General features: G+C 51.0%; 1 protein-coding gene across 2 annotated transcripts; it reads right to left on the reverse strand.

Moving 5' to 3' along the window:
- Nucleotides 1-688: 688 nt before the first annotated feature.
- S100A9 (S100 calcium binding protein A9) lies at nt 689-3,541 on the reverse strand. 2 transcript variants are annotated; one of them, XM_040230579.1, is made up of 3 exons: nt 3,381-3,541; nt 2,861-3,084; nt 689-1,103 (listed from the first exon to the last, which is right to left on the reverse strand). In XM_040230579.1, exons 2-3 carry the CDS (start codon nt 3,008-3,010, stop codon nt 783-785), a joined length of 471 nt encoding a protein of 156 aa, XP_040086513.1. In that variant the 5' UTR covers nt 3,011-3,084; nt 3,381-3,541; the 3' UTR covers nt 689-782. The 2 variants fall into 2 exon arrangements, with proteins under 2 accessions (XP_040086513.1, XP_040086514.1); XM_040230580.1 differs by having other exon boundaries at nt 2,861-3,021; nt 3,381-3,484.
- Nucleotides 3,542-11,814: the final 8,273 nt, after the last annotated feature.

Below are 11,814 nucleotides of genomic sequence, written 5' to 3' on the forward strand. Positions count from 1 at the left end.
ATGGATTCAGAACTCCATCTGTCCTTGACTCCAGCGTTCCTCCTCAGACATGCTCTGTCTGTGTGCGTGTCTGGAGGACTTCCAGGGGCCTAAGGTTCTGGTTCCCAGGTGGCTCAGTGGTAAAGAATCCACCTGCCAGTGCAGAAGATGCGGGTTTGACCCCTGGGTCGGCAAGATCCCCTGGAGAAGGAAATGGCAACTGGCTCTAGTGTTCTTGCCTGGAAAAAGCTCATGGACAGAGGAGCCTGGCAGGCTACAGTCCATGGGGTCACAAAAGGTCAGACGTGACAGCACACAACACTCACACACTCGAGGTTCTAGTAGGAGAGGGCTGTGTGGGCGGCATTGGGCAGAGAGTGGGAGGGCTGGGTTGGGACGTTGCTGAAGGCCGAGGGGAAGGCCTAACACCTGTTTCTCTCTGCGGTGACAGTGGCTGACTTCACCGGGAGGTCCTGAGCTGGGGTGGGGTAAGGGGCATCTGAGCAGTGGAGTCTGGAGTCGTGGGGGAGGAGATGGTCCAGGAGATGAGCCCAAGGGACCCAGAAGAGACTCACAGTCTCTCTGCTTCTCTCTTTTGTTATTACTGCATGAAGAAGTTGAGGCCCAGTTAAGGCCCAGGACTGTCTGATGCCCAGGCTTCTGGGAAGGTCAGGTTGGGAGGCGGGAGGGGGAAGAAGCACGCAGAGCATTGACTCGCAGGAAGACTTTATTTCACCCCCATTTCCCTGCCCCACAGCGAAGGCAGCCCTGAGGCCCTAGGTGGGCAGTGGCTGGCCTCCCGATCAGTGGTTGTGGCCGTGACCGCCGTGGCTGTGGCCGTGACCGCCGTGGCTGTGGCCGTGACCCCCGTGGCTGTGGCCGTGACCTCCGTGGCCGTGGTCGGGGCCACCCTGGCCAGGGCATGGGCCTGAGCCACCCTTCCCAAAGCCTGGCCCATGCCTGTGCCCTTTTCCTGGGGGTGCGGTCTTGTGCATCTCCTCGTGGGAGGCTACCGTCAGCCTGGCCACCAGCATAATGAACTCCTCGAAGCTCAGCTGCTTGTCTTGGTTTGTGTCCAGGTCCTCCATGATCTCGTTGATGGCATCTTCATCCTTATTCTGCTTCTGCAGGAGGGAGACACAGGGCATCAGGGCGGGGTGTGGCCAGGGCTGGGGCCAGGGAGGAGCTCTGCAAGTGAGCCGGTGGCAGAGACACAGTGACACCGGGCTTCTGGGCCTCAGTCTCAGCATCTGCGAGACGCTTCCTAATTCCTTCTGCACACAACCCCGGCACCACGATTCTCTCCCTTATACAGGAGAGGATCCGAGGTCAAGTGACTCGCCCGAGATCACGCAGTGAGTCCAGCGGTGCCTCCTCACTGGGTTCTTACAACAATTATAGAGAGCCTTGGAATCTTCCTTGAGGAACACTTGAGAAAATGGTCTTGCAGAGGGTAGCTAGCTCGTGCAGATTGCCAAGGCTTGGGAGTGGAAGGGAGGACACCCATGTTACCATCTGACCCAGAGCCTGGACTTGTCCCGTTCTCACGGCTTCTGTGAGAATCACGCCCTCCTCTCCCCTCCCTCTCCAGGCTAGTGACCCTCATTTCAGCCTGTAGGGTGGGGAAGCATCTGAGGGAAATGAGATGGTGTGATAAGTGTGCAAGGAAGGGCATGAGGGGAGGATCCAGGCCCCCCTGGGCTCCAGCTCTGCCACCCACTGCCTGGGCACTTCTGCTGAGTCTCCTCTTGCAATGCTTCACCATGATCTCCTCTTCTGTACCTTTGCCATTGTCCTGGCAGAGCTCTCACTCCTGAGCAGCCCCTGGGCTGGGGCCTGGCTTTCCCTCCTGGCTTATCTGCTCTGTATGTGGGGGATGGTGGATGGGGTGGAGTAGGGGTCACACAGAGGAGAACCTTACTCACACAACGTCTTGGCTGTATCGTCTCTTGTCCCCCGTGACCCAGAGTCTGGCTTGCTGAGTTCTGCCCCTGCAGGGAGCTGTCAGCGTCCCCCCGACTCTGTCCACTGCAATTCTCCACCTTACCAAGATGGGAAGGGCTCCCAGGCAGGGCTGGCCACCTATTCTGGGCTATCCTGCTCCAGAAATGGAACTGAGACTGGGACTTACATGTCCCAGCCTTCTGAGCACAGCATCTATGTCCCCCAAGTCACCAAATTTGGAAAGAAAACAAAAAGATCCAGTGGAATGAATCTTCCTTTTCTTAGAGCTGCCGGATCATTTTCAGATCAGGGAAATAAACTAACATGTTATGGAGCGCTTTGTACACACTGGTGCTGGGCTGGGTCCCTTCCCACATGCGGTTTATTTGTTTCCTACCAGAGAGCCTTTGGATTAGAAAAGTCCTCTTGGGTCTTCTAAGTTCATCTGATGCTTGCAGGCTCATTAGCTTCCTTCCAAGAGTCGTTGTCACTTGCTTCCCCTAGCCCCTTCCCAACACTCAGGTTTCAGTGCAAAGGTCACCTCCTTGGAGGGGCCCTTCACGTATTTAACAAGTTGCCTCTCTCCTGCCCAGTCCACATTGCCCACAGCACTCTATTGGCGGTGGATCTATCTGTGTTCTTGATTGGCCAACACGTTTGCCACGTGTCTCTCCCCTTAAGACAGTGGGTCCCTGTTGGCCACTACGTGCCGTGCCTGGGACGGAAGCTAGCACCCTGTACAAGCTCAGGCTATTGGTGCCACCTACTGTGGACCACCTCTAGTGACAGGGTCCAAATCCTGCTCCAAACACGGAGCCCACTGCCTTTGGAGGCTGGGTTGAGGGGCAGGAACATTTTCCTTGATGGTTGCAGATTGCATCCCCATTCTCCATCCTTAGCCCAGACTGAGTCAGGTCTGCCGGGAATCCAGCCTTACCTTGAGAAAGTTTGGCAGCTCTTTTTGCACCAGCTGTTTGAATTCTCTCTGGATCAGGGTTTCCGGGTCCCTTAGCCGTACAGAGTAGTGGTGGAAGATGTTGATGATGGTTTCTATGCTGGATTCCATTTGTGACAATTGGTCCGCCATTTTTCTGCCTTCTGTTTGAGCAACGGAGTTGGATGCTTAGAAGACTGTCAAGCTTCCTTTGACCCTCCTACTGTCTGCACACAGGAATGAAGAGGAAAATACAGAATGAAAAGAAAGTGGGGACTGCAACTGAACTGGGAGATGACCCAGTTCCAGACATGAGAGGAATGGTTTATACAATGTCTAGGCAATGCCCAAAAGAGAGCCTTTGAGGATAGGAGACTGCAGCAGAGCATGACCTAAGAAAAAGGGAAGGAAGCTTTAAAGTGAGCAATCAAGGAGGGTTTCCAGGCTTGAAAGGAAGATGGGTAAGGGGAGTGAAGAGTCAGTGGGCAGGCTCCAGCCCCTGGGTAGCTGGCAGCTCACTTACCCAAGCCGAGGAGCCACACAGAAGGGTTTGACAGCAAGATGCGGGCCCAGTTTTTATACACCACTGATCGAGACACTCAGCCCTGTCGGGCGAAGATTGCTTCATAGGTGAGCCTATGTGGTAAGCCCAGGCTGGGCTGTTTCACTGCCAGGAAGGGGGCTGGGCCAGGACAGGAAGTGTTCACAGAGCTCTTTTTGACTTTTTGTGAAATTCCCCAGCCATGGCCCGGAGCTGGTTTGGGAGGAAGCTAGTTGCTTAGTCCACTTCCCCTCCACCCCACACCCCTGTCCCCTCTGAGTGAGGTGGGAAGCAGGCTGCCTCTCTTCTGGGACCCCTCTCTCAACAGCCACCGAGGCTGTGCTTCCCACCTGTGATCGCCAGGGGCTGGTGGTGGCCTGAGGACCCCTGAGGTGGCCAACCCTCTCTGGCTCCCGCTGTGGCAGCCCAGCAAGGATGGCTGAGCCTTCCTGCGCCTGTCTGGCCTGGCTTTTAAGAGGGCGAGGGGTCTGCCTCCACTGTTTGAGCTGACGGAAAGTGCAGAGGACAGCCTGCAGCCATCCTGCGTGGTTCCCTCCTCAGTTAGGGAATCTCCGTTTTAGGCTGTAGGGGCAAGTTCGCCTGGGTGACCCTCGTGTGTGCATCCACAGCGCCCTCTGCTGCCTCTATCCCGGCATGTTTCGCTCTGGACCAAGGATCCGAGACCCAAGCTCGCAGGAGCTAGAGACCTGGGGCCAAGTGGTGAAGCAGTGGGAGCTGAAGAGCACCCAGAGTACCGTCAGTAGTGCGACTTGTGACAGCAGACATGGGTCTCAGGGTTGGAGAGCCTATAGAGCGGTGGGGACTGTGGCAAACGAGAGCATTCCTCACTTGAGGGGGCCGCTGTTACTCATCCTCGGGGGAAGGCAGCCGCGTGAGAGAGTGGATCATTTAATGGACTTCCCAAAGCTGCAGGAAATCTGCTTTTTTATGTGAAAACTTGCTTATAAGACTCGTCAACTACTTTTAAAGGAAAATAAAAACGTTAACTATGGAACGTGGTATGTGCTGAACAAAGCATGGTTGCAGGCCAACGCCTGAAGTTCTTGTCTTTCAGGTCACTCTCCTCCACTCTGCAGAGGCTCCCTGAGCCAGGGGTGTGGCCTGAATCACCTCTGCGGTTCCAGGATGGAGCAAGAGCCTGCTCGGTAGGTGCAGAATGAAGTTGTTGAATTAATAAACGCAGGAATGGGGAAATGAATGAGTGTGAAATACACACAGGTCTGTTTGTTGCCCGGTGACTTTCTGCAGAGATGTTGGCTGGGACCATGCAGTATTGGTTAGGATGGAAGTGACTGGGTGGGAGGAGAGGAGGGTCGGTGGTTGGTGGAGTGAGCAGCTGGACGGGGCTTCGAAACAGAAGGGAGTCCACACTTGGGGGTCCTGCTTTGGCAGTGAGTTCCCTCATGACAGAAGGCTGTGGCAGGGGACTTCCCTGGTGGTCCAGTGGCTAAGTCTCCATGCTCCCAATGCAGGGGGGCTGGGTTTGATCCCTAGTCAGGGAAATAGATCCCACATGCCACAGCTAAGAGTTCTCACGTCACAGCTAAAAGACACTACATGCCCCAGTGAAGATCGAAGATCTCATAACTCAGAACCTGTGCAGCCAAAAAAAAAAAAAAAAAAGGCCTTGGTTGGCAGACCTCATGGTCCCAGGCTAACCCAGGCCTGGGTGAGGCTGAGGCTGAGTTGTAGAGGCTGTGACCTGGGCAGGCTATTTCTGGCTTGGTCAATAAGTGCCCAGATCCCACCCAGCCTCCTCACTGCCAACCAAGGGCAGAGGTTGGAAGGAAAGGGTGGTGGGAAGTGGGGTCTTCTCCTAGAGGGACATTCAGAGCTGCCTGAGTGGGCATGAATTGGGACAGTTTTCCTGGTTCTGGACAGTGGGTATGGCTTCCTCAGCTGTGTTAAAAACACACACGCAAACAAGTGAGCAGGCAGACGCTCTGCAGCTGGAGACCTATCAGTGAGCTTGGTCCCCTGAGGCCACGACCAAGAGGGGTCAGTGTCTCTCCCCACTCTGAAGGGTTCCCTTGCCCCTGACTCCCTCTTGCTGTCTTCACTCATAATCTCTGTGCTTTCTGGGGAATTTTCTTTCCCCATTTTCTGTTCCCCGGCTCCCATTTTTCCAGTCCTTCTCCTCTCCTATCTCTTGTGGAACCTGGTTTTTGTTCTCAGTGTGTCGCTGAAGTTCCAAAGCCTTCTAGAAATTCCTGATGAATATCTCAGTGTGTCCCTGTTGACTTCCTCGGCCTCGCGGGAATCCCTCTGAAACAGGAAATAAAGGGCTGTCACATTATCACCACGTAGGCGTTCTAATGGCTGGCCTTGGGGTCCCTCTCCCTCACTAGCTTATTAACTCCTTTTACTCATCCCTGGGTGATTAACGTCATCTGAGAGGTATCTGATAAACGGTTGCAGAGTAACATGTGACTGACACGGCTTTGCTAGAAACTACGCTGAGAAGATGATCATTTCCTGTAATTAAGAAGTTGTGCAGCTCGGGAAAATGCAGAGAAGGAAAATAAGGAAGTGGGGAGGGGTGAAGGAGATATGGAGATGAGGGGGACTCCGCGGGTGAACGGTAGCCTGGGATGATCAGAGTTCGGGCTGCCCCCGTGTGGCCTACCTGTGTCAGGACAGCCTGCGGCATTCCTTGGGCCCTGATTCTTAACCTTGCGGTTTTCAAGGCCCTTTCACACTTGACAGATGAAATAGGGGAAAAGAACAGAATGGGAAAGACTAGAGATCTCTTCAAGAAAATTAGAGATACCAAGGGAATATTTCATGCAAAGATGGGCTCAATAAAGGACAGAAGTGGTATGCACCTAACAGAAGCAGAAGATATTAAGAACAGATGGCAAGAATACATAGAACTACAAAAAAGATCTTCACGACCCCGATAATCACGATGGTGTGATCACTCATCTAGAGCCAGACATCCTGGAATGTGAAGTCAAGTGGGCCTTAAAAAGCATCACTACAAACAAAGCTAGTGGAGGTGATGGAATTCCAGTTGAGCTATTTCAAATCCTGAAAGATGATGCTGTGAAAGTGCTGCACTCAATATGCCAGCACATTTGGAAAACTCAGCAGTGGCCACAGGACTGGAAAAGGTCAGTTTTCATTCCAGTCCCAAAGAAAGGCAATGCCAAAGAATGCTCAAACTACCGCACAATTGCACTCATCTCACATGCTAGTAAAGTAATGCTCAAAATTCTCCAAGCCAGGCTTCAGCAATACGTGAACTGTGAACTTCCTGATGTTCAAGCTGTTTTTAGAAAAGGCAGAGGAACCAGAGATCAAATTGCCAACATCTGCTGGATCATGGAAAAAGCAAGAGAGTTCCAGAAAAACATCTATTTCGGCTTTATTGACTATGCCAAAGCCTTTGACTGTGTGGATCACAATCAACTGTGGAAAATTCTTCAAGAGATGGGAATACCAGACCACCTGACCTGCCTCTTGAGAAATCTGTATGCAGGTCAGGAAGCAACAGTTAGAACTGGACATGGAACAACAGGCTGGTTCCAAATAGGAAAAAGAGTACGTTAAGGCTGTATATTGTCACCTTGCTTATTTAACTTATATGCAGAGTATATCATGAGAAACGCTGGGCTGGAAGAAACAAAAGCTGGAATCAAGATTGCTGGGAGAAATATCAATCACCTCAGATATGCAGATGACACCACCCTTATGGCAGAAAGTGAAGAGGAGCTAAAAAGCCTCTTGATGAAAGTGAAAGAGGAGAGCACAAAGTTGGCTTAAAGCTCAACATTCAGAAAACTAAGATCATGGGATCTGGTCCCATCACTTCATGGGAAATAGATGGGGAAACAGTGGAAACAGTGTCAGACTTTATTTTTTTGGGCTCCAAAATCACTGCAGATGGTGACTGCAGCCACAAAATTAAAAGACGCTTACTCCTTGGAAGGAAAGCTATGATCAACCTAGATAGCATATTCAAAAGCAGAGACATTACTTTGCCGACTAAGCTCTGTCTAGTCAAGGCTATGATTTTTCCAGTGGTCATGTATGGATGTGAGAGTTGGACTGTGAAGAAGGCTTAGCGCTGAAGAATTGATGCTATTGAACTGTGGTGTTGGAGAAGACTCTTGAGAGTCCCTTGGACTGCAAGGAGATCCAACCAGTCCATTCTGAAGGAGATCAGCCCTGGGATTTCTTTGGAAGGAATGATGCTAAAGCTGAAGCTCCAGTACTTTGACCATCTCATGTGAAGAGCTGATTCATTGGAAAAGACTCTGATGCTGGGAGGGATTGGGGGCAGGAGGAGAAGGGGACGACCGAGGATGAGATGGCTGGATGGCATCACTGACTCAATGGACATGAGTCTGAGTGAACTTCGGGAGTTGGTGATGGACAGGGAGGCCTGTCGTGCTGCAATTCATGGGGTTGCAAAGAGTCGGACATGACTGAGCAACTGAACTGAGCTGAACAGAGTTTTTGATTATATAGGTTACATCTACTATTATATACAATATTATACAATTTAAAATACTTATTAATTCACTCAAAATAGTATCAGTAAACCCATTATCTTAATACATTTTTAAAGTAAGAAATAATTATATTTTCAAAAAAAGGCTAGTGAGAAAAATGATATCATTAACGTATGGCTTCTATGAAGACAAATGGACTTTGCTACTTCTGTAATCAGTTTGTTGTATGTGTTGTTTTATTTTTCTTTTCTTTTTTAAACTTTATTTTAATTAATTAATTAATTAATTTTTAATTTTTACTTTACAATTCTGTATTGTAAACTTTATTTTTAATTGAAGGATAGTTGCTTTACGATATTGTACTGGTTTTTGCCATATATCAACATGAATTAGCCATAGGTATACATATGTCCCCTCTGTCTCGAACCTCCCTCCCCATCCCAGGCCTCTAGGTTGTTACTGAGCCCTGGTTTGGGTTCCCTGAGTCATACAGCAAATGCCCATTGGCTATCTATTTTACGGGTGGTGGTGTCTGTGCTTCCACGTTTTTCTCTCCATCCGCCCCACCCTCTCCTCCGTCCCCACCCCACCCCACATCCATAGGTCTGCTCTCTGCATCTGCATCTCCATTGCTGCCCTGCAATTAGGCTCATCAGCACCGTCTTTCTAGATTCCATATACATGTGTTAATGTGCGATATTTGTTTTCTGTTTGAAGATTTGAAGACAATCGAGCCTCACACAGATAAGTAGTTGGAAAGAGGAGAACATATTAATAGTCTTTAAAAGTTGTTGTTGAAATGGCAAACCACTCCAGTCGTCTTGCCTGGAAAATCCCATGGACAGAAGAGCCTGGCAGGCTATAGTCCATAGGGTCGCAAAGAGTCAGATATGACAGCCTACACTTATATAAATAATTACAATAAAGTTTGTTGTGAATATTCTTCTTTGCTAATTCACCAAAACTCAACAAGCAGACATTTTGAAAGGGTTATCCTAGAATCTCAGACCATATTAATCAATTCTTTGTTACATTAGAATTTGTTGGTCTATCACAAAATATAAATATGTCTCTTATGATTCTGTAACTTAATATACTGGTCATTTGGAAAAGATTGATTTACTGGGTTATCCACATCTTCCAAATGCTGGCACATTTCATTATCTAATATATATATACACATATGTAAAAATCACATTTATTGATATCACCACTGATCTCATCAAGAAAATCTTTACGTTCTGAGAGACTGTCACACTCATGGTAGCAGAGCCAAATTTTCCAAATTCTAATTTTTGCTCGAAAGTTCCAGTTTCATTGCACTAACATATCCTGCTGGTTTTCCTTGTAGTGAAGGTTTAACTCTGTTCATTTCCAGGATAGACGTCTGCCTTATGCACTGTAGCATGAGTATTCATAATCGAGCTGTTATTTGTTCTTTCAAGTAAGAATGGTGTTTCTATGAAAAAAGTGGCTAGTTCAGCTTACCCTTCAATCACGCAAGTGCTTTTCCTTGAGATGATGGTGGTGGAGATCTAACGAAGTGAACAGCTCCCATCACTTTACATTTTCGCGTGGAGAGGGTACAGCATGAGGAACACAGTGGCCGCTGGTGCGGTTTGCTGCCACCTCCCTGGTGCCCGCTAACGCGCTAATAGTCTGACCTATGGTTGTTCTAAGGTCACTGGTGTAAATATCAGCAGGTGAGCAAGGGGACGGTCTGGGGATACTTGGTTGGTGGGAGGCTTCTTGTGGTGGGTGGCTCAGGGTAAATAACACTGCAGCGTTATTTCATGACTGGAAATAGTCATGACCTCATAGAGCCCCGGCAGGGTCTTGGGAACCCCCAGGTTCCTTGGAACGTTCTTCGAGAACCACTGTCTCAGGCAATACGTTCCTTGAAGCAGCCCGTGTATCTGTCTGCTTTTCTTTTTCCTTCCTTCTTTTCCACAGAAGGTCTCTTGGAAGAAGCCAGGCTGGATGTGGGGCCTCCTGACCCAGGTGAGGAGTGAGACAAGGACCCTCAGCAAGGTAGCTGCTCTGGCCAAGGAGGGTGAGAGAGGGGGAGATGGCCAGGGTGGGGCTGTTCAATTTAGCAGGCCAGTTAGGATTTTGGTCCTGAGCGCACAGAACTAGAGAGAACTGCCTGCTCAGGTCTCTCTTCCCCCTCCTGACACCCTCTGTCCAGAACAGGGTTTTTCCCTCAGGGAGCCCCTCAGCCTGTTAGTCTCCAAGAATTTGCTGGTCTCAGGCTGGATCTGGGCTCACCTGCTCGCCCTCCTCTCTCAGGCAGCCACCACCCACCCAGTCTCTCCTCAGGGTTCCCACCTCCCAAACCCATCTGCAGAATGGAACCATTCTCCTCTCCCTAACTTGATGCTCTGGGGGCCACAGGCCTCCTCTCTGAGAGCTTCACTGTGGGTCAGGCCTGGGAGGTGGAGGCCTGGGAGACAGTCCACAGGTTCAGGAAAGCCCCAGGCCCTGCAGTGTGAGTCGCCCGGCTGCAAGTCTCTCTCCCCTCATGTATCTCTGGGGCTGCTGCCACTTGCACCGGGGGCCCAAGATGAGATCAGGAACGCCCCACTCTGCTGCGCACCACCCCAGGGCCCTTCTTCCCAGCCCCGGGCCCTTGTGGGTCCACAAGGGAGAACAGTAGATGGAACTAAGGTATTCAAGGGGCCCCTTCGAGGGAGGTTTTCTGGGGACCCCGGGCCTCAGGGTGACTCCATAGCTTCACTCAGGACAACCTGTCCAGATTTGAGGTGCTCCCTCAAAAGGGTCCATTCAGTGCTCTCAGGAGGCTGCTCCAGCCATGGAGAGGGGGGAGCCCCTGCAGGCCCCATGGAGACACCTGTCCTATTGCATGCACACAACGTGTCTCCTGAAGTTTCCTCCACGAAGACTCAAGGGCTCCCAGGACCAGAGCCTCAGACTGTGAGTAGACGCGGAACATGTGAGGTGATAACTGTGGCTTTGAGCTGAGAGCGGCTGAGGGGCTGGAGTGTCTTGGCTTGTGGGAGGCTTCTTGGGTGGGTGACAGTTTGATGCAGAGGTGGGGGTGGTGGGTGAATTGGCCCCTTGGCCACAGAGTGGGAATCAGTTCTAGCAATAAGGACATGTGTGCGTCACCTCCCGGGATGTACTTTTCTACTTTATCCGCCGCTGCTGGTGGGGCTGATGGAAAGGGCTGGGAGAGGGGGTAGGGGAGCAACCTCCATCCAGAACCTTCAGACTCCTGGAGCAGATCTGTCCCCACAGGCAGAAAGTTCCCAGAGGTCAGGATGTGACCCTCAGGTCCCACAGGCACCCCTGGGTTCGCCAGGCTTCCTGGAAGCCTTGGGCAGCCGCACCCTTTCCCAGGGAGGAGTGTCTGGGACTATTCACAGGGCGGGTCCCTGCTGTCAGCTCCTGTCTGGTCTTGATTCTTCTCTCGGTGCTGTGGACTATAGAGGAAGCCGCTCAGAGCCTGGCCCTCCTCCTCTCCCCCTTTGGTTAGGGCTCCTGGCCTTTCTCTTCTCTCTGGAAAGCTAGGGCCCAGTCTTCTTTCCCGGGGAGAGAGTGCCCTCTAGTGCTTGGGAGGGTGAAGGCCGAGGAGGAGGGCAGGGCCAGAGGCCAAGCCTGAAAGGAGGCCCAGCCAGCCAATGAGGGGTGAGCCGGCTACAGCTTGACCTGCGGAGCTGGGACAGCAAGGGACCCACAGGTATTTCTGAGTGTGTGTGTGTGTGTGTGTGTGTGTGTGTGTTTAGCTGTGTTTCTTCTTGAAAAGCCCTCTCTTATCAGAAGGACTGGACTCCACCATCTAGATGGAGTGTAAAGATCAGGATTTTTGCTCTGCTCTGGAAATAGGACCCTCCCCCTCTTCAACTCTTATATCCCATCCTCTTCCCAATCACAGTCTGTCCCCAGCTGGGAAGAAATTCTCTGCATTAGACCTATCG

The sequence above is a fragment of the Oryx dammah genome, unplaced genomic scaffold (assembly GCF_014754425.2).
Source record: "Oryx dammah isolate SB20612 unplaced genomic scaffold, SCBI_Odam_1.1 HiC_scaffold_28, whole genome shotgun sequence".
In the NCBI taxonomy this organism is placed as follows: Eukaryota; Metazoa; Chordata; class Mammalia; order Artiodactyla; family Bovidae; genus Oryx; species Oryx dammah.